Source organism: Cadophora gregata (assembly GCF_030347475.1).
Source record: "Cadophora gregata isolate MNR1 chromosome Unknown scaffold_6, whole genome shotgun sequence".
Taxonomy (NCBI): Eukaryota; Fungi; Ascomycota; class Leotiomycetes; order Helotiales; family Ploettnerulaceae; genus Cadophora; species Cadophora gregata.
In genome coordinates this window covers 1,021,225-1,041,434 of record NW_026695929.1, presented here as the reverse complement: position 1 = coordinate 1,041,434, position 20,210 = coordinate 1,021,225, and the positions used below count along the sequence as shown (strand labels likewise).

Here is a 20,210-nt window from a genome sequence, read left to right as displayed (position 1 = left end):
TGTTGCCTGGGACAAGAGCGATGAGGCCTGGGAAGAGTCGCAGAAATTCTTTCGGCGCGTCTCTACACTTCACAAGCTAGAATCCTTCGTGACGCGGATTTTCGGACAACCCGCAACCTGGGTAAGCCAGCCCAATGAGGATCGGGGGATACAACAATCTGTACAGGATACGAATCGAGGGAATTCAAGACGATGTTATTATTCGACTGCCTCAGCCTACCCTAGCCCAATTCCCGTGTGAAAAGACACTCGGGGAGGCAGCAATAGCGACCTTCGTTACACAGAATACTCAGGTCCCAGTTCCTCGAGTTCTCTTCCACGGAGTGTCCACAGCAGATTCTGAAGTTGGGCCTTTCATTATTATCCAACATATTGAAAATTGCGGGTCTATGTCGCATGCGCTGGCGATGCCTAACGAGCAGGACCCCAGCGAGGCTCACATGCTGAATCCCGACATATCTGAGAATGTGCTTGAGGACTTTTACAACAAAGTGGCGGTCCACCTATTACAGCTATTCAAACCCAGTTTCCCCCGCATCGGCTCTCTGGCCCAAATTAGTGAGAATGAGTTCTCAGTAAGGGGACGGCCGATAACTCAGAACATGAACAGCATGCTCCAGCTTGCGAATATTCCACGGGCCACCCTTCCTTCCAAGGACAGAACGTACAGGACCGCTGATGAATGGTATGTTGCATTGGCAGAGATGCACATAGCACAACTTGTTTTTCAACATAACGATCTTGTTACAACGGCCGACGACTGTCGGAACAAATTCGTGGCACGCCAGCTCTTTCTTAAACTGGCCAAACAGGGTCGGCTATCGACTTTCGGGTTCGAGGAGGACGATTGGTCTGCCCAATCTAAGAGCCAAGCCTTGGCGCTTTCCCCAGCTCCTAGCGGGTCAAATTCCTTTAGGATTTGGTGTGATGATCTCCGAGCAAGTAACATTCTCTTAAACGAGGCCAATGATATAGTTGCCGTTATCGATTGGGAATTTGCATATATTGCTCCCACTCAATTCTCTTTGGACCCACCCTGGTGGCTGCTACTAAATGTGCCTGAGATGTGGCACAGCAACATTGATGATTGGACTCACATCTACGACATCCGTCTGAAAACTTGGCTGCGAGCAATGGAGAAAGCCGAAGAGAGCATCAAGACAGAGACGCAAGAGTTTAAGATATCTAGATATATGCGGGAGAATTGGGAGACAGGTCGATTTTGGCTCAATTATGCTGCGAGGAAGAGCTGGGCTTTCGATACTATTTACTGGAGGTACCTAGATAATAGATTCTTCGGTGAAAGAGAAGGAGATATCCCGAAGCAGGGCCTTTGGAAGACGAGAGTTCACCTATTGAGTAAGAGGGAAAGAAGTGCAATGGAGTTCTTCGTGGAGAGAAAGATGGAAGAGTCTAAAAATCGGATCTTGGTTGATTGGGACGACGAACAAGTCAGGGTCCGCTTGGGCGAAGTGTTGTTCGATGATGATGATTAGGAACGGTCCGAGGGCTTTAGAAGTTCTATTAAGTAATTGCAAGGAAATCATCGCAGACACCAGCAGATTGTAAAATGAGCGTTGGAGCAAGCGCTCGTTACCAGACATGTGATCGTCGTCCGACCCGACCTTGCTAATGGTACATTGCATTGAAAAGGCGAGACCCTCTTCAACAACATTCATGAGAGTGCAGTGTACTATCCATGTAACGTGTGGAATTACTTAGTTATACCAAACAAGCTCTGATTGTTAGCAAACGTATCTGTCTATTAATGATCTGCTAGAATCTTCAGACACACACGAAAGATTTTACTAGCTTGTCGTGATATTATTCACAGAGTCCGCTGTCACGCTAACGCGTTCTCTAAGCCTTCGAACTAGCACTCCTGTACTCATTCCCGCTAACACCATTTTCTGTAGCGTATTAACTCAACACCGGAATTTCACGATCATGATTGTCTGCAAATATTTCGTTGATTGTGGATGCCGAAAACGACAGTAAGCGAGTTCTGAGTATTTCGGTACTTTCTGTTGCGTCCAATCACTCAAAATTTGAGTTGAACTTATATCATGAGTAGAGACGGATTGGATTAATTCTTCTCGCAATAGCAGAATATGCTATAGCCAGTGCGAGACCTCATTCCATCATACCGACCCTGGGTGAGAGATTCGGCCTGGAAAGTCCTTGCAGTTGGCAGTGCCATCCTTCGACTGGTCTTGGTTAAGTCTTTTAGCGATGTTTACTCCGAAGATCACTAAATTAGCGAGCCTGGGACACCCACCTTTCTGCTTCCACAGGAAGTCCTAGTCATGCATTGGGCTTGCACTCAATAATTCAGATTGTGTTGAGCGGTAGCTTACCTGGTAAGATCTCGGTTTTTGGGCGGCATCAACTGGACAGACCTGGTACAAAAATGATAAATTGATTCAGCAAGTCAGGTTACAGGACGCTTTGGCCCAGGTCGGTGAAGTGGTAACATAAATCCCGGATAACCTTATAACCGCCGAATATCACATGGCCCCAAAAGGTAGTTGGGATAGCAGGACAAATAATAATTGAAACCACAGTAGGTATCAAAGAAAGCCTTTAGGTGATTTTGTTGTACGAAGATGTTGCTTGGCGATGAGTGCTCCAGTCTGATATGAAGAAATTGCCAAGCATCTGAGAGTCTCAAAAGGTGCCTTGAAATAATGACCCTTGATCATGCGGTACATGGTATGGGGAGCATTCTTATATTCAGAAGAATCAGATCTTCAAGTCATTCATCAATCAAGAGCAGATTCTCAGGCTCTCAAACTGACATGCCAAGTCAATACTACTCACAGTCTGAGGCCTGTGGTGTCTTGGGCACATGAACTACTGGAAGAATGGATATATCGTACGAATTCGAAACAAAACAAAATGATTTCTGATCATTAACGAGCAAATATCGACAGACAGATGCAATAAAAGATCTGAGCCTAACGGATTACTGATCTGATGTAGTTCAGTGGATTGGTAAGTGATTAATAATCTCTTCGCGTAGTCCACTCCATGAGACCAGAACTTCGCTTCCAGTGCAACTGCTATTATGTATTCATACTCCCCAAAATGTAGGACATGTAGACTTACTTAAATACGAAGCCTCCATGCTCTAAATCTTAGACTTGTCCTTAAGCCTATGAACCTCTATCTCATTGCAGCAATCATCATTAGCTCTTGTTTCCTCTTACATCCACACACTACGATGTCGCAAAAAGCTCTAATTGTTCGCGAGTTGGGCGCACCTTTAATTCTAGGTGATCGTCTGATCCCTCGACCAGGCCCAAATCAATTATTGGTCAAAGTTCTAGTAGCTGGACGTAAGTTTACGACTATTCAAATGGAATTACATGATTAACAGGTTTTCTCAATTAGTAAACCCCCACGATCAGAGAACTCGCGACGCAGGTCTTTTTGTTACAACTTATCCATATGTACTCGCCAGTGACCTAGTTGGGGAAGTTATTGCAATTGGTGAAGGAGAGCATTCAACTAGATTCATCGTGGGCGATCATGTCTTCGGACATACATTCGTCAATGAAGGTGATGCCAGTGACTTTGGTGCTCTTCAGCAATACGCTCTTGCGGACGCGCGATTTGTTGCCAAAGTTTCAGATACCGGTTTGACGGATGATGAAGCATCAACGATACCAGTCATCGTATTGGCTGGATTCATTGCTCTTTTTTCCAAGTCCGGTCTCAATCTTCCTCCGCCATTCTCCCCAGACGCAAGTTCTTTCGACTTCCCATCCGCTACGATTCTAGTCATTGGTGGTGGCTCCAACACTGGGAAGGCCACAATTGAAATTGCAAAATTGGCAGGATTTGGACGAATTATTGCAGTTGCAGGGAGTCAAAATAAGGACCAGCTTGAAGCTCGAGGAGCAACACACGTGATAGACCGACATGCCACCAATGCTTTGGAACAGGTCCGCGCCATCGTAGGGGATGACTTAGTATACGCAGTTGACACAGTGAATACTGGTCATAATCAACACTTCGGAATTGCTGCACTCTCAAATTCGAAAAGAGGGACACTTATCACCCTTCGTCGACCTGAAGGTGACTTCGGACCTGATCGTATTGGCATAAAGACGGCAGGGTACGAGCGTAGACTCGTGCTGGGAGTCTCACCAGGACATCCGGAAGTGACGATTGGATTCTGGAAGGAGCTCCCTGCCTGGCTTAAAGGTGGGAAGATTCGCCCGAGCAACTACACGGTTGTGCAAGGTCTAGATCCGGTTGCGGTGAACAAAGCTCTCGATGACTACTTGGTGCGGAATGTAGTCAAGACTAATACCCATCCATGGGAGGAAGTGTGCCAGCAGTAGTCCATGACCTCGTGTATTTCCATTACTTATTAAAACATTGAGCAATCAACCAAGTCGCGCTTTATCCCGATTTGTCGACGCTCCGGCTGTGAGAAACCTCTTTTCATTTCATACATACTAATATTACCACATTTTCGCTTCCCTCAAGATGCGTTGATCCAGCCCCAGGGGCAACCCAAATCTCTCTTGAAACGCCCCAGCGCCATAAATGCACCATTTCTTTTCCAGTTCCCCTGCATACTATGCCAACTCCCTAGACTTCAGAATAGCCTCGTTCAATTTGTGATTTCCAATCGATACAACTCTGCTCCCAATAATCGTGCCCAAATAATCCTCAATCAGCTGGTCCTCCGCCGCATTACCATTGGTGCCATTCGTAGCCGGTGTTGGCGATGCCGTGTTATCAACCAGACTCAATACGCCTTTCATGATAGCAGCGATCAACATGATGACCCTGTCATCTGTAGCACCAAATTCATTCTGTGCTTTGACCAGGACGTATTCGTAGGCTTTGAGGTTAGGGAGCACTAGTGCTGAGATGGCGGTTGGGCCACCGATCGTGGTGATGCCGTTGATAGCTCCGTAATGCATATCCAATGTCCGTGAAGGATCAAGGAAGTTCTTGAGGAAGGTTCGGGCAAGACGTGCTTGAAGCTCTGCGCTCGAATTGGAGAACTTGCCGCTGATGTGTCCAATGAGTGACACAGCTAGATCGCGCAGTTGGTACTGTTCTTTCAGAGTGACAGGGCCATCGCCGCCAAGGTTGCGACCGATGATGCAGGTGATGATTGGGGGGACTAGGGCTGCGACGTATGGGTCGACGAACAGTGATTTGTTCTCGATCATGGCTTGGGTAAGTTCCATCATCTGTTGGAGAACGAAGAGATTGCCTGTCGAGTGGGTGACCTTCTCGGCGACAAATTGTACGAAGTATGGTACGAGTTGATGCAAGCCAGGATCTGATCGAACGCTTTCTAATGCAGATTTCCGTAATATGACAACTTCTTGCTCGGGACTATCGTCGAGAAGTGCCGTCTTGATCTTGTCGAAGAAGAGGATCAATTCTCTTGAAACAACGTGCTTGACCGCAGGCTTGAAAGCGGAATTATCGTTCCCAGCCACGGCTCCCAGCGCGGGGTTCGCGCCAGGTCCTTTCGGTACCAACTCATTGGCTCGAGCTTCTGCTGTCGTAGGATTCTGTGGTATTGAAGGTTGAACACCTTCGACTGCTAACCAATGTGCTGGATCTCGTCAATTATTGTCTTTTCCCAGCGTGAATGAACATACCAGTAAAAGAGACATCCCTTGGGACTTTTGGCAACGGCGCATTGATCAACTTCTCAAAGTCTACCTCCTCATCCTCGATATAGAAAAGCGGTTGTCCAGGTCCAAGGGAAGCCTCTCCAAACCTCAGCGGTCTTGTAGATTCGTAACCGTAAAGCGGCTCCACGTCCAGCACTTTCAGCGCCTGCGAGATATCTTGTGTACCTAGGACCGTCCTCTTCCCCGCATGCATAAATCGCATAGCCTCCACGATGACCTGCCCGACTCTGTATTCGACTTCTTGTGAGAGAGTTCGGACGGCATCTTCGTTAAGTGATGATATGCCGACCGATTCTGCGACGTCGCGGACGTTGTCTGGATTCCAGACAAGCTTTTGTTCGGTCATTTTCCGCGTGTGGTGAAGTCAAGTGTATGGGTCGAAAATAGATATCAAGACTACCTCGTTGTCTGGATTGAAAGATCCTCTTTGCTAAGATGATAATTTCCGAAGCTCAAATCATCGAGGGGCGTCCTTTGAGGGTCGGGTTCGAGGCAAGTGAATTCGGTCGCATTCAACTGCGCAGCTGTCGCAAAGCTCCTTTCTCTAAAGCTCGCGTTCCTCGGCGTTTTATTCACCCTCACAATCCTTTGCTGGGCTGGCGATTATCTCCTCAATGTCGTTGTTGATTTGGAAGCCAATTCGTCGCCGTGCTTGAAGATACAGGTCCGAATAAAGTTCACAAGGCTGAAAGCCCTGGCCACTTTAGCGCGAACGCGTCCCCCTCGCCACGATATGCTTCCCCAGTTTAGATCATCCGTGACTTACTTCACTAAATATTCGGTACTAAATATTTTGCACGGAGTAACGTGTATACCTATTATTTCAAGATGGTCACAAACTCCGAAGATCCTTACCCATGGCAAGAAGTGGCAAAGCCTGTGACCAGAGGAGCTTTCATCCTGATTGAGGGGTTGGATCGAGCTGGCAAGACGACACAAGTGAAGCGGTTATGTGACAAGCTTTATGCCGAAGGTCACAATGTTAAGACTATTAGATTTCCAGGTATGTCACATACTTTTCTCCTTCATAGTTCTTTCATTGCCCCTCACATTTTCTCTTCTCAATTGCGGAATTTTAAACTGAGCTGCTCCAGACCGAACATCTCCAATTGGCAGAATGATAGACGGCTATTTACAAAGCTCCATCGAAATGGACGACCACGCAATCCACCTTCTATTCTCAGCAAATCGCTGGGAGAAAGCGTGAGTTCCTCCTCATACTCTCACTTACCATACTAAACCCCTCAGAAAATGGATCGAATCCACCCTGCTCTCAGGCTACACCATAATATGTGACCGGTACTACTACTCAGGCATGGTCTACAGCGCCGCCAAGAACAATCCTTCTCTCTCTCTCTCATGGGCCCAGACATGCGATGTAGGACTTCCCAAGCCCGATTTAGTTGTGTTTCTAGATCTGGAGACTGAAGAGGCGGAGAAGAGGGGTGGGTACGGAGAGGAGAAGTATGAGAAGAGGGAAATGCAGTTGAGGGTTAGAGAATTGTTCAAGAGTCTGTTGGATGCTGATGGAGATGAGAGGGAGATGAGGGTTGTGGATGCGGGAGTGACGGTGGATGTTGTTGGAGAGAGAGTTTGGGGCGAGGTGGAGAAAGTGGTGAAGTCAGTCAGTGAGGGGGGATTTGAGAAAGATGTTGGGAAGGTCAGAGCTTGGCCGAGTCAACCTTGATTGATTTTGAATTGTACTTATGATTGACGAACGAGTTTGAAAAGGCTGTGGGGAAAGAGAATATACCCAATGGGATTGCTATGATTGTGTGGCGTTAAGACCAGATAAAACGCCGAACCAGAGCTGGTGTTGAAGACCTTGATCGCTCAACCTTATATATCCAACGCCTTGAAATGCAAGAAAGTAACCATCAAATATAGATCATCGTCTATTGAGACCCACCAGACTGAAAAACTCATTTCTGGTCTTCTCCCTCTTTTCTATGCATCCCAACACACAACTCGTGATGGTCGTTGCGGATGTCTTTTCCACACCGCGCATCACCATACACAAATGGCTTGATTCCATCACTACTGCAACGCCTTGTGGTTTCAACACTTCCATGACTGCATGTGCCACATCTTTAGTGAGTCGTTCTTGGATTTGAAGGCGGCGGGAGAACATGTCTGCTATGCGCGGTAACTTCGAGATTCCAATAACATCTCTATCGGGAATATATCCAATATGCATCTACATGAAGTTAGCATCCTATATCACACATCTTCCATCTCTAAACATACCTTCCCGGTGAAGGGTACCATATGATGTTCGCAGAGACTGAATACCTCAATATCCTTTACGATAACCAACTCATTGTGCCCTTCGTGAAAAATCGCATCATTCACGACATCCTTCACATTCTCCTGATATCCTTTTGTGAAAAACAACATGGCTTTAGCATATCGCTCCGGTGTACCCAATAATCCCTCACGGTCGGGATCTTCGCCAACGCATTCGAGGATTGTACGGACGGCGCCAGCCAACTTTTGGAGTCTGGCTTCGGCTTGCTCAGGAGTTTCTTCCTTCCTCTCTCTGGTTCCCACACCTGGCAAATGTCAATAAAAAGTCGCAGGCCGAAGAGAGGCGGAGACGGTAGATACATACTGGGTCTACTCAAGCCATCGAAATCAATTACCGGACTTGGTGATCTCGTCCCAGCAGTCTCCTTCTGCGTCCTCGCAGGACTGGCCTCATCGCGAGGATCCCTTGCAGGCTTGCTAACACTATGTCTCCTTTTCGAATGCGATCCATTGATCTTCGCACTTTTTTCTGATTTGTGCTTCCTCATCCTCTTTTTACTACTCCCCTCTTCCGCACCACTGCCGCTCCTCAGTGTTGATCCATTGGGAATCTCTTGATCGGAGGAATTCAAGCCCGTCATCTTTACTGCATTTTCTGAATCCGAATCGTTACTTTTCGAGGGCGGATTCGCGAATTGTACCATTTCGGCGGGGGAGAAGTGGGGTGTGAGTCGGCGCTTTTTCGATTTGCTTCAGAAAATGTTTCTTTCCCCGGACTTTAGGTTTTGTCAGGCTATCCGCGGCGTATGGATACGCTAGGGACACGGAGACTTCGGCTCGTGGCCCGATTTGTTGTCATTTGATATTTATTCATGACCGTGACTGTGCCGGCTGTACCTATTCTTTGTTTGTGATCCGCAAATTGTTTGGTAGGTTATCAATCAATGGACAATACCCAGAACTAGCATACTCTTGGTACGACACTACTTCGAAACCCGCCTTGGAGAAGCCATGCATTATCAGAATACTTATTTATGGCTCGACTATCGTCCCACAAGTCAATTCAGCAGAACAGTATCGTTATCTGAGCCTTCGAAGGATCCCAAATTGGCTGACAGTTTCCTGAAAGATTTATATGAATGCTCTAAAATCGGCACTCAACAGACAGTTGCCATCTGGGACACCTCCAAACAACACGACTAGGAAGAGCTTTTGTAGATAGGCCGAAATGGAAGATAAGTCGGAAAGGGAGCTTGACATGTCTGGCACATGCAGAATGAGCAGAAAGTCTTGCTTCAAGTTGAGGTTCAACGTTCAGAGGCTGCACAAAACATGAGCAAAATATGTGGTTATTAAAAGCAGTAGAGCAGTTGTGAAATGGCAGATGGCTTAAATTCTACTTCATATCTTATGACAATGAGATTGCTATTACAGTAGTCTTTGAGTGTGACGTTGTTGTCGCGAGTCGAGGACTTGTAGTGAAGTATGGGGCATTAAGGTTCCAGTGCAGTAACTCAACGCTAAATACAGTACTGGTACAGTAATCCCTGCATTCGCGACTTCAGCCTCGCCTCGTTGAAACAACGTCCAAAAATCAACTCCAGCAAACTCAACATCGCCTTCCTTGTCAAGAGAGCCAGAAGCTTTGGGATCCAGACTATTATACTGCCAGTACGACTGTATTCCGTATTGGATACTCGACGTACAATTAGATCTTGTCGGCTGCCTGTTGTCTGATTCACCTGTAACATGGCTTCACCACCATACAACCACAGCTACCCCTCCGCTATTTCACCTCCATACCCTCCCAACGCGCAACTCCCAGCTCCTTTAAAGCGCAGACAATCGGACATGCCATCCGCCGCGCCTGCCATAAAACGCCGCAAAGCTTCCATGCTCTCTACCACATCCGCAACTTCCTCAGCACATCCCCTTCGTCAAACCTCCTTCCCACCCGAGAACAACGGCCGCACACCTACCTTCTCGCGCTCACCCAGCATGGATACCATGTCACTCGTCTCTGGCTCCGGCGCAAAGAAGAAGAAGCCTCGCAAATCGAAGGGCAAAGATGCGGACAACTCTTCGGTGGCGGGCACACGCGCAAAGTCGGTGGTGTCGAACGGGGGAAGAAGCAAGCGCCGCGCAAGTAGGGATCAGACTGCGGAGGAAGAAGATGACGACGATGGCGGTGATAATATCACGATGGATATGGCTGCGGCATCGCATGAAGACAAGGCGAAAGAGGATAAGAGGAGACATATTCTGACACAGTCATTCACGCCAGAGCAATTCGCGAGGTATGAAGCTTGGAGAAGTAGTAAGCTTCCAGATGCCGTGGTTAGGAGAGTAAGTTATCTCGGCATACATTCGTCGAGACGAGAGTTACTGACTGGTATAGATCGTCAACCAAACACTTTCTCAATCCGTACCACCTGGTGTCATTCTAGCAGTCAAATCGGCGACCAAAATATTCGCTGGTAATCTTATCGAGGGCGCGAGAAAAGTTCAGACTCAATGGATCGAGGCCACTGGAGACAGACAGATCGATCTCCCTAGCCCGCCGGCGGAGGATGATGTGCCGCCGGAAAAGGAGAAGAGGAGAGGTCCTTTACTTCCAGATCATCTACGAGAGGCTTTCCGGAGGCATATGATGGAGGCTGATGGAGGTCTGGTTGGACAGTTGGGACTGTGGCAACAGCAGCAGCATAGCGGGGTGGAGCGATTTGGGGTTAAGGTCCAGGGCAAGCGACTGCTGAAGTAAGACGGCACTGGAGGCATCATAATCTAGGGTGTTTGTGCGGCTACTCTCAGCGGACCAAACACTGTTGCTAATTCTATGCTATGCAATGGAACGGGCAAAGAGCCTTACTGTAAGTAAGGCTTACTACAAGTAAGGGATTGCCCAAAATGCTGAGCAAAACAGTCCAAATCTCCTGCATCTTTCGCAAGTTCGATAACTTCAGCTTTTTGGACAAGTATTTTCAAAATCCATAAGCAGTCAAACCTTTCTACCATGTGTTATAATCATTCGCTCATGTTCTTGATTTTCGCGGCAGATAAGTTCAATATCGTGAGCTCTTTGGTATGTTCCAAATTAAAAATGACAGGATCTGAATGTTCATAAGAGAATGTCTCCAATCAAATGTGTGCCATTCATATGGATGGAGAGTCATTGCGATGGCGAGGAGTTCCTACCATGGCTCTGTCAAGTGCATTCGTCTCACGTTTTCAATGCCAACTTTTGGAATTTGCCACCTCAGACTACAGTAGATCTGCGCCATGAGTGATGAAGCATTGACTGCTTTGAACAAAGATTTTTGAGAATATCCAGAAGCTTAGTTGCTGGACGATGCTGAGGATAAAGCACTATTGATCATTCTTGAGTGTCCCGTATGAATCATAACGTTCCAATTGTTAATTTGGATTATTTCATGGTGGCTAGGAGAGAAAAGAAGGTGCGAGTGAACTTTTAAACTCAGCAATTCCCAATTGCGGAAGTGTCGCGGGAAGTAGGCAGCTCCGACATTCATACAACTCAGGCGGTGCCGTAATGAATATGCCGCCACAAAGTACCATCTTACACGCTTATCCATGCTATTCAGAGTGACTGTCATGCTTTCTTCCGGAACTTTGGTGCTATGATGAAGAGTGCTGCTAAAAAATCGTTGGTGGAGCGGCTGGATCATACCAAGTGCACCAAGCTTAGATATGATTCCGGTGTGGAAGGATACGGTTCTAGATGCTGCATCGTATGAACCATGATAGTTCCTGCATGGGAAGAGACAAGCTCCAGCCGAACTCGCTTCTCAATGCAACCCATTGGTCCCGAGCGGGTGGTTGCAGGCTCGCACCTCGTTCCCTCAGAGGACTTCTCGACCCAGCATTACGAATTCCCGCTGCAAGGAAGGGTGCCTTTTTATTATCATCGATAGCATTACGGTACCCCAAGATCATTCGCAGTGTGACAGAGCGAAATAATGAGCCTGAAATTAACATGTATGGGCCTCACAGACATCAGCCAAGCGCTCTGAGAACCGAATCCTTGAAATGGGGGGCGCCTCGCTTAAGTGACTCGCTAAATTTAGGTTTCATTGTTGATTGGTGACATTCCATTATTACCCAGAAAGCATAAAAACAACTATCCTATCAATTATACTCATCTTCATTACTCACAGTAGGTTGTAAAACAGCCATGTATTCCCAAGTAGAATTAGAATGGCATTGTGAATAGCCGATAGATACAGACGAAATCTCCGTAGGACTCTTTCTCACCCACCAACTCAACAGAGATAGAAATAGAGATAGAGATGATAGAGATGCAGGGTCATGACAGAAGAAGCGGTTAAGCTGGTTAGCGTCAAGGCTCGAATTTCTCCTTCATTCAGTCCTTGCATTCTTTGTCTTAAAGCATAATTGTTGCTGTTATTTGAAATGCACTCGAAGTCAGAAACCCAAAGATCCCACATCATCATTCCCAAAAAGACGTAATGAACGACAGCTACTCTCCGATTTTGCCTTTTCAAAATCATAGCATCCGCTTATTGTTTATCTGTGTGTAGCACTCATTCTCTTTGTCCCCGTCAGGGTCGGAGGAAGGTCCTGCGACGGTCGTACAAACCCCTTTGTATGAAGCGCTTTGTTGATCGATTGGGACTGGTACCCCATCTGCTGTTTCCCAACCTGCATGTATGAACTCAGAGTCGAGCCTTGAAAAATGGAGATTGGGACGTGTCAGGAAAGATTAGAACAGACTTCCGATAAGTCCACATAGCCTGAGCATTGCCATCAAGGATCCAGGGTACCATGGAGCAGGCATCAACGGTAACGGCCGGGCCTGTACAGCTTGGTTATTTGGTAACTGGGATACACCCCGGACCGCAAGGCACCACAGGGTCCCGGACATATGTTCTTTTGGTGACCTTTCCACAACTTTGGATGAACTTCGGGAATACGACCCACCGGCCGTAGAATACCTGAGATGCTTCTGCTGTACGTTGGAGACCCTTGACCTTCGTGATAGTAGTAGACCCTAGATCAAATCAGTTTATGCCTTTTTAAGGACTCAGCGACTCACACTGATACGACACTCCTGCGCCAAAAACTTCTTTGAGAATACCCTCTACCCCCACAGATATCCCATTGCTGACTGAGGCCTCGTTGGCGGTGTTGAGATCATTCGCGAGGCCAGGTGGCTGGCCGTCACCCCACTCTCCGTCCGCAGGCTGCTCGATTCCTAAAAACCCTGTCCTGCTCTGTTCGCAGAACACTTGACAGTCGTTGTCTGTTGTAACTGTTCCACATGAACCATCAGGATTTAGCTTGTTCTTCCACTCACAATTGGTTTTCGGCACTCCATTAAAGGACTGGAAGCGGCATGGATCAGTGTTTCCATTCCCTTGTCGATTGCCAGATTTTTACCTGCGAAGATTCCGAAAGCGGCAAAAGTGAGATTGTTGACAATATGGACGCCGTTGAAAGAACCGCCTCCACCACAATCTTTCATCAACTGCTCAATGCCACGCTTGACCTCATCCTTGTAGACCGTTCTGTTCCGGTGGCCTCCGTTGCAGAGGCTGACAATTGTGGTGTTCACATGCTTGTAGACACAATCGTTCGTAGTCATATTCAGTCCGTTGTCAAAGGTGGCGTTCTTCCACAAGACTTCAGCTGCGGCTAGCCCATCTTTCTCAGTATAACTAACAGCTCAACACATTAGCGGAGCTCCCACATGTGTCCCAGGGATTAATCAGGGTGATTGTGTTCCACTTACCCCCGATCTGGATAGCAAGCAGATTACCGATCTTTAGTAGGCTCGCTGAAGAAAGTGGCGGATGCGGCTCCTATTGTCGACATGAGAAGGAAGAGTGACTTCATCTTTGCGAAACTGAACGACAAAGCTTGAGGATCGATACTTGTGATGCCGAAGAGTTTAGGGTGATGCACTCAATAGAAAAGAGAGTGCAGTTGTTGATGTAGAAATGTAGCAGTACATGCCAAAGTGGGAGCAGAGAGTTTATATATGGCTCCTTGGCCTTTCATTTGTTTCTCGCGAGATGGGTCCACGAAAAAGAACATGGCAGGAACTGCCGAGAACTTTGTTTGTGCAAGTATTTGAAAGCACTGCATTTATGAAATGTTGGTCTCTATAGTTCCGTGGATACCACTTTTTCCTTATCAGCCAAACGTAAGAAGGTTCGTAGAAATGGTGTCCTCACTCCAACCCACCCAGAGAAGTCTGCATTGATTCTGCAGCAGAAAAAAATGAAATTCCATGAGAGGTCCTGCCGGGAAAGACTAGGTCAGTAACTGGGTATGTATGCACATCATTAGAAGACAATATAAATGGGTTGAAGCTTGTGATCTAGAACTAGCTGCCAAGTGAAAGTTTCGTTGCCTAAGTTGAAAAGAGTCAGAAGACTCTTCCATGCACCCAATACACAAGTCACCAACGATTGGCAGTACTGCTATCTTTTGTAAAATCAATTAACAGTGTTGGAGAATCAATTGTTGCATGAAGGAAGAAGTACAAAGCCAGAACAGTTCAGAACATGTCAACTTTGATCTGAACAAACTCGCGATACTTAATGAAACATAAATAGAACCAACAATTCAATTCCGAACTTTAGGCATGACTTTTCCGCAGTATTTCAATACATGACCTGCACGTACACCCCTTACTGAATTGGAACTTCGAGAGTATTGGGTTTTGGAGAGGTAAAGACTCATGTCATGGTTTCCATTCTGGTGTGGAAAGCCGATCATCTCCATCTCTAGATATCCAAAAAAAAAATTAAAATTGCATGGATGGAATTCATCGGATCCACAATTTGAATATGTCAAATGGAAGGACTGATCCCAAGCTAGAATGAGAGAGATCACAACACCAAAGTAAACAAACAGGAGCCGCCAAGTCCATGTTTCAGGCACAACCTCAACTTCCCTGTCAACAACTGTATTGATTCGCAGCGCCTATTGATAGCTAAGCGACCACACGTTCTTCGCCGGAGCAGATTATCCGAATGTATATCGACTGGCCGTGTCGTTTACGCACAGCGGCGAGAGCGGTCGGCCCCCTTCCGCGGCGGTACTTGTGGGTATTTGACCGAGAGGCTGAGTTCAGGCTCACCTTGAGCACCGTGGAATCGTGGATGTCGCGAATCAAGTCAGAAGCCAGCCGAGTACAACGCTTTCAGATGAGCTGCACTCTTGACCATTTTCAGAAGTTCTCATAGCAAACAGGAAATCTTTCGACGGAACGAGCCATCATTGCAGTATCAACCGCGTTGGCGATTGCAGTAAATGCAATAGTTCTGCGTTGCGCAGCTGGAAAGGCATTGAGCCTAATGGTGATGCGCCATTTTCTAAAACGCATCCCATGTCATCGAATTCACGACAAGGCCATTGAAAATCTAGACGAAGGGCCGAAGCTCTGCTTGAAGACTTACGAAGAATGCAACAAATCTCTCGTCAAAAGCGGGTGTTGAAAACCAACAAAATGCAAATTAAAGGCGACATCAGGCTGCAAGGACTTGAAATTTACGCTCTCCGTGCCAACGACAAGAAAGAATACAGAAGACGGCTTGTGCGGAGACAAGCATATATGATAGTATTTGGTTTCCAAATCAAAGAAGTCTTCTCCGCCTTCCGAAACTTGCTCTCAGAAACATTCAAAACGAACAAAAATACTTGGGAAAATACTGTCCACCACATTCTTGCAGACTCGAGATGTCAGTCGACTTCAGTTTGGGCTCAGACGTCTTCACGCCAAACTTCACTTTACGCCGTGAGGTAATTCTTCTTCTAGTGTGCTTGTCAACGAAATCCTCTAACCAAGTCAGATTCGAAGATTCTGGCAGCTTTCACCAACTGCATGCGGTCGTCCAGCTGCGGACTACAGTATCTCAATATTCTGTCGCACTCTGAGCGAACCGGTCGGCAACAGTACCTGGAAACCATACATCGTTGACGCAGGTACTGACTTCATGTCGTTTGACCATTGTTGCCCGCGAGATAATGGCAACAAACCAGTGGATCATGCAGAGAGATTGCTTAACGCACCATTGCTACACCTCCGACCTGACGATAGCAGGCAACTTCAGCAAGTGCATCAATGAGACAGCGAAGGTGGCAGTCGAAGCGGCATCCAAGGCAGGAAAGCTCAACGATACAAGCAGCCCGGGCCAGTATTGGGGGAGGTGCGAATACATTGACTACAAGAAATTGAAAGAAGGGCTTCGAAATGGGGCATCACAGAAGCATGTAGGGACGACGAAGGCGTTGATGAGTGCTGTAGGCGTCGGGCTCCTGATGATTGGAAGTGGTATTATCTAAAGCTGGGGAGTCCATGATAAAGTCTAGAAATGTGATCTCGAGAATGGTGCAAGACTGGCGGATTTAATAACTTGGCGTGTCTTAATGAGAATTGTCTGAAAGAATCCGAATGCATGATGTACGAAGGTTGAAACGATGTGGTATTGGATCGAGCTTGAACAATTTGTATCCCAGTGCCTGTATCTCCAATTTCAGAATTGCATCTGTGTACCTTCAAAAGGAGGGCTTCACACACAACATAGAATTACATTTGGAGCAGCACTAAACCAGGCTACTTCTTGACATTGAAACCAGAAAGAATCAAGACAACGTTTAATTGTATTTCCGTTCGATCACTATCAAGCACGTGATGCCTCCTTCCAAAGAAATTCGTTAATCCTGGGCATCTGTCTCACCCTTGAACGCCAAATCATCTCCAAGGACTGCAGGCCTAGCTTCGTACCCAACAGCCAGCAAACCCGACCTCAACCCTCGTCGACAGCGTGAAATTGCCACTTGACGCATCCATCAGATACTGCGCGCAATGATCCGTATGCCCCGGCCCAGTAATCAGCGAATCCATAGCCACACGATCCTCAAACATCACCCAAAACTGCTTCTTCCACATCATGGCGCAATGATTGATGTGATCCCTCGCTGAAGTCCAATAATGGTCACGGTCGCCCATTTCGTCAATAGTTTTGATTGGCAGCCTCAAATCCTCATCATAAAATGCAGTCCAGCTGTTATCGTCTTGATACTCCTCGATCATCTCTTGATCCCAACATTGCGAAGGTACCCAATGGTTGAGTAGGATGTCGTATCTGCAGCCCAAAGCTTTTGCTTCTGCAGTAGAGTTACCGCATTTGATAAGTTTAGAATTGGAGGTTATATTGTGCCGATGGGCCGGAGATGAGCCATAGGTATTGCTTGTGTCTGTTGATGTCGATGGCGGGGATGTGAGATAGATGACTGCAACCCAAAGCGCTGAGGTGAAGAAGAATACCAAGCAGCATGAGAGAAGTCGACTGTAGCGCCCTTGTGGATGATGCCGTTGACTTGACTCAGACTCATTATCATCTATCGTAGCATCGTCTGAATATTTCAGGAAGGGTTGTTCTTCCTTCACCATCATGGGGGAAGACATCTTGAACACTTTTATGAGGAATCAATGTTGTGTGGGGATTGAGTAGAGGTTCGGAGCAGAATTCATAAACACAAGGAAGATGAGGGGTAGAATATGAGGCGCGTATTCTAATTGTGGTACGGACCGGTTCTGGTGACCATCCGTGAGGCTGTTTGAATGCCAATGAAATCCTCCACCACTTCTCACCGACCATTCGGGTAGCACAAAAAGGTCATGGAGACACGCACTACTTATGAACACTGGCAAGAGTTAGTGGGTTCATTTCTGAGGCCGTCGTGAGCCGTGCGATGGCTCGGCGCTTCTTTTCGGGCAAGGCTGATGCCAAAATTCCGAGGCCCCCTTGATTGTTTGTAGAAGAAGGGACGAATGAGAAGAATAGGTTCTTCAGCTGATCAGTCACGGCTGTGATTTGTTTCGCCGACATGGGGATAATGTCCGTGCTCTTACTGCGTCAAAACATTGACGGTTTTGACTAAGAAGCTTTGATTGTTTCAACCAAGAAACAAATGCTGCGCAACTGTCAAATTCCGTGATTTTGTCTTGGCGAACCCTATTATTTCTGAAGCAACTTCTGAGTCCCTGAGTTTGCTAACATTGGCAGCAAGAGAATGAAGAATCAAGCTCATGAGATAGCAAGACGAGGACTTGCGACGAACGAAATGAACAGGATGAAATCGAGGGTTGATAAAGAGAGCTTTCCAGCAGACCCCCTACAGACAAATCAGTGTGTGCCGTCGCATAAATCCACCTCCTTGCAAAACCACCCGCATAAATCCAGTAGTAACAAGAAGCAATGGCGATACCATTTGAAAACTGGTGGCAGTGCATAGTATTACTCTCGTCAAGCGAGATATATCTCAATCGCATAAAATATTATGCTACTCTATGCGCGAAATGCTCCAGGCAGCCAAGAAGAGGTAAATGGATGCAAAGCGTCCATCAAGCCCGTGTATCACGTGGTAACTCTCTCTGCGAACCCCTTCTGCTCCAGTTCATCGGCCGGCTCGGATGAGATGAGGTCGATGATCACTTCATCATCAACTCGCAGATTGCCCCATGCAGGCTTGTTTTTCTTCGCCTCGAAAGGACCTTCGCTCTTGTAGTGGTAGCCTCTGACTCTTGGTCCCTGTCCACTTTTTTCCGGGAGCTCGGGCTCATAATACTTTTCAAATGAATCACAGTCTGCCTCGAATGTTCCATTCCCTATGCTCTCCCTAATTGCTGAGAAGAACTCAGAGAGTATGTGGTGATTGTGGACTTGCAGCAGGACCCAGCCGAGCATTTCCTTGGCTGAAAGTAGATGCTGGAGAAATGCTCGATGATGATTAGTGCATGTATAGCAAGTACATGAAGTTGCAAGCGGGATAACAGAAGTTGCATGCGAAGCAGGCCACATGTCTATTCCAAGAGGTACTATTCTACCGTCGTTGGGGGCAGTCTCGTCTGGCAATGGGCGTGGGAATCGAAAACTCAACGCAATGCCAGCATCGGTTGCGAAGCCGACGAATGGTATTGTAAAAATATCCATTCCCAGAGATATTTGTCTGATAATCTGACGTGGAGAAGTGGGCTCATCAAGTGAGAGGCGTGGAAGTCGAGACACAGCGGAGGTGGCTGGAATTTCCGGAAGAACGTTGGAATCGTAAAAGGCCAATCCGGAAACCTCATCTGCTAGATCATCTGCTACAAAGTTGAGATACTCTGCTTGTTCCAAAAACTCAATGGGAAGAATGGGTGCAAATACTGCTTGGTCCTCTGTCTTCTCCTTGAGAAGCTGAGAGAGCCACTCCTGAGTTCGGTCACCCATCTTCGCGATCCTCTTCGTGCCTGGCTGAGTTCCGTGAGGAACATCAGCAAAAGCAACTGCAATATCTGGACGAAGGGTATTGATGTATGAGATGTATGCCTTATTCGAGACAACTTGAAATCCAGTAGATGTGAATGTTGAAATTGCAGAATTGCTATTACCATTTGGAGACGACACTGCAGGTGTCCGACGAGGTGCAAGGAGAGTGAATAGTTCCGATGGAAGACAAGTGAAAGCGTTGAGCGGAGAAGATCCTGGAGCATTCATTACAGGTGGTCTACCGGTTGTTGCTTTTTCTATGACTTGATAAATGTTAGGATGCCTCCATCACACGTGACCAATTTGGTGGTGACTTACAATCTTCCAATGCCATATGAACACCACTGAATTGTGTATGGGCAGAGATAACATCTGACGTGATATGCGGAACGACCCCTTTAGAACCTACAGCAAAAAAATCAGGTGTATGAACATCTCGTTTCTGAGGTAAGGAGAGTCGTCCGAGTCTCGGGCCAACCACGCTAAGATCAACGTCGCTCACGATCTCGAAGAGGAACTTGATGCTTTTCTCCGAGTTATCATTGAGTAAAGCCATCGTGGTGCTTGGGTTTTGAGAAGATTGGCTATGAAAGAGAGGGAGCCGCTGGATGTTCTGCAGGCCAGCGCCCTCAGAAGCGATCGTGGGAGTCCAAAAATTCCAGACTGATGGAAGCGAATAGCATGAACATTCCGTCAAGCCGGGGCAGTTCTGAATGCTAAGTCATGCAGCTGAGGACGTGTGTATAAATTTATCAAAATTTTGAGAGTTCGAGATCCGAATGAGGGAAAGACTGATTGGATCTGGGCGCTTTGCTATATCAAGTCTAGCTCTGTAGATAGGCTTATCGATGATCCGTTGGTGCCGCTGACAGCCTTGGCATCAGCCTTGAGATGAAACCCGGATCCTCTGTATCGTACATCGTTCACTTGAACATTCTGTGTCCATACTCTCATTATCATTGATGGCTACCTGGGCCATACCGCACCA

The 20,210-nt window shown here is 47.0% G+C and overlaps 10 protein-coding genes across 11 annotated transcripts; 5 read left to right on the top strand and 5 right to left on the bottom strand.

Annotated features, from left to right (window-relative positions):
• Positions 1-134: 134 nt before the first annotated feature.
• Positions 135-1,496, top strand: ONS95_012191 (uncharacterized protein; the record flags this gene model as incomplete). The annotated part of the gene is made up of 1 exon (XM_058505807.1): positions 135-1,496. The coding sequence occupies one exon, from the start codon at positions 135-137 to the stop codon at positions 1,494-1,496; it is 1,362 nt and encodes a 453-aa protein (XP_058358330.1).
• Positions 1,497-2,900: 1,404 nt separating this feature from the next.
• Positions 2,901-6,336, bottom strand: ONS95_012189 (uncharacterized protein). Its single transcript, XM_058505805.1, has 2 exons — positions 5,637-6,336; positions 2,901-5,590 (listed from the first exon to the last, which is right to left on the bottom strand). The coding sequence occupies exons 1-2, from the start codon at positions 6,016-6,018 to the stop codon at positions 4,590-4,592; spliced, it is 1,383 nt and encodes a 460-aa protein (XP_058358328.1). The 5' UTR covers positions 6,019-6,336; the 3' UTR covers positions 2,901-4,589.
• ONS95_012190 (uncharacterized protein) lies at positions 3,224-4,349 on the top strand (the record flags this gene model as incomplete). The annotated part of the gene is made up of 2 exons (XM_058505806.1): positions 3,224-3,338; positions 3,394-4,349. The coding sequence occupies 2 exons, from the start codon at positions 3,224-3,226 to the stop codon at positions 4,347-4,349; spliced, it is 1,071 nt and encodes a 356-aa protein (XP_058358329.1).
• Positions 6,337-6,442: 106 nt separating the features above from the next.
• CDC8 (Thymidylate kinase) lies at positions 6,443-7,359 on the top strand (the record flags this gene model as incomplete). Its single annotated transcript, XM_058505804.1, has 3 exons — positions 6,443-6,675; positions 6,767-6,875; positions 6,921-7,359. The coding sequence occupies exons 1-3, from the start codon at positions 6,501-6,503 to the stop codon at positions 7,357-7,359; spliced, it is 723 nt and encodes a 240-aa protein (XP_058358327.1). The 5' UTR covers positions 6,443-6,500.
• Positions 6,443-8,748, bottom strand: GCH1_2 (GTP cyclohydrolase 1). 2 transcript variants are annotated; one of them, XM_058505803.1, is made up of 3 exons: positions 8,284-8,748; positions 7,920-8,224; positions 6,443-7,869 (listed from the first exon to the last, which is right to left on the bottom strand). In XM_058505803.1, the coding sequence occupies exons 1-3, from the start codon at positions 8,621-8,623 to the stop codon at positions 7,561-7,563; spliced, it is 954 nt and encodes a 317-aa protein (XP_058358326.1). In that variant the 5' UTR covers positions 8,624-8,748; the 3' UTR covers positions 6,443-7,560. The 2 variants fall into 2 exon arrangements, with proteins under 2 accessions (XP_058358326.1, XP_058358325.1); XM_058505802.1 differs by having other exon boundaries at positions 7,849-8,224.
• A 718-nt stretch (positions 8,749-9,466) lies between these two features.
• ONS95_012186 (uncharacterized protein) lies at positions 9,467-11,599 on the top strand. The gene is made up of 3 exons (XM_058505801.1): positions 9,467-10,265; positions 10,318-10,789; positions 10,843-11,599. Exons 1-2 carry the CDS (start codon positions 9,669-9,671, stop codon positions 10,678-10,680), a joined length of 960 nt encoding a protein of 319 aa, XP_058358324.1. The 5' UTR covers positions 9,467-9,668; the 3' UTR covers positions 10,681-10,789; positions 10,843-11,599.
• Positions 11,600-12,422: 823 nt separating this feature from the next.
• Positions 12,423-13,793, bottom strand: ONS95_012185 (uncharacterized protein; the record flags this gene model as incomplete). The annotated part of the gene is made up of 4 exons (XM_058505800.1): positions 12,423-12,948; positions 12,994-13,209; positions 13,284-13,615; positions 13,717-13,793. The coding sequence occupies 4 exons, from the start codon at positions 13,791-13,793 to the stop codon at positions 12,767-12,769; spliced, it is 807 nt and encodes a 268-aa protein (XP_058358323.1). The 3' UTR covers positions 12,423-12,766.
• Positions 13,794-15,932: 2,139 nt separating this feature from the next.
• Positions 15,933-16,250, top strand: ONS95_012184 (uncharacterized protein; the record flags this gene model as incomplete). Its single annotated transcript, XM_058505799.1, has 1 exon — positions 15,933-16,250. The coding sequence occupies one exon, from the start codon at positions 15,933-15,935 to the stop codon at positions 16,248-16,250; it is 318 nt and encodes a 105-aa protein (XP_058358322.1).
• Positions 16,251-16,680: 430 nt separating this feature from the next.
• On the bottom strand, positions 16,681-17,376 carry ONS95_012183 (uncharacterized protein; the record flags this gene model as incomplete). The annotated part of the gene is made up of 1 exon (XM_058505798.1): positions 16,681-17,376. One exon carries the CDS (start codon positions 17,374-17,376, stop codon positions 16,681-16,683), a length of 696 nt encoding a protein of 231 aa, XP_058358321.1.
• A 952-nt stretch (positions 17,377-18,328) lies between these two features.
• On the bottom strand, positions 18,329-19,778 carry ONS95_012182 (uncharacterized protein; the record flags this gene model as incomplete). The annotated part of the gene is made up of 2 exons (XM_058505797.1): positions 18,329-19,485; positions 19,541-19,778. 2 exons carry the CDS (start codon positions 19,776-19,778, stop codon positions 18,329-18,331), a joined length of 1,395 nt encoding a protein of 464 aa, XP_058358320.1.
• Between the last annotated feature and the right edge of the window lie 432 nt (positions 19,779-20,210).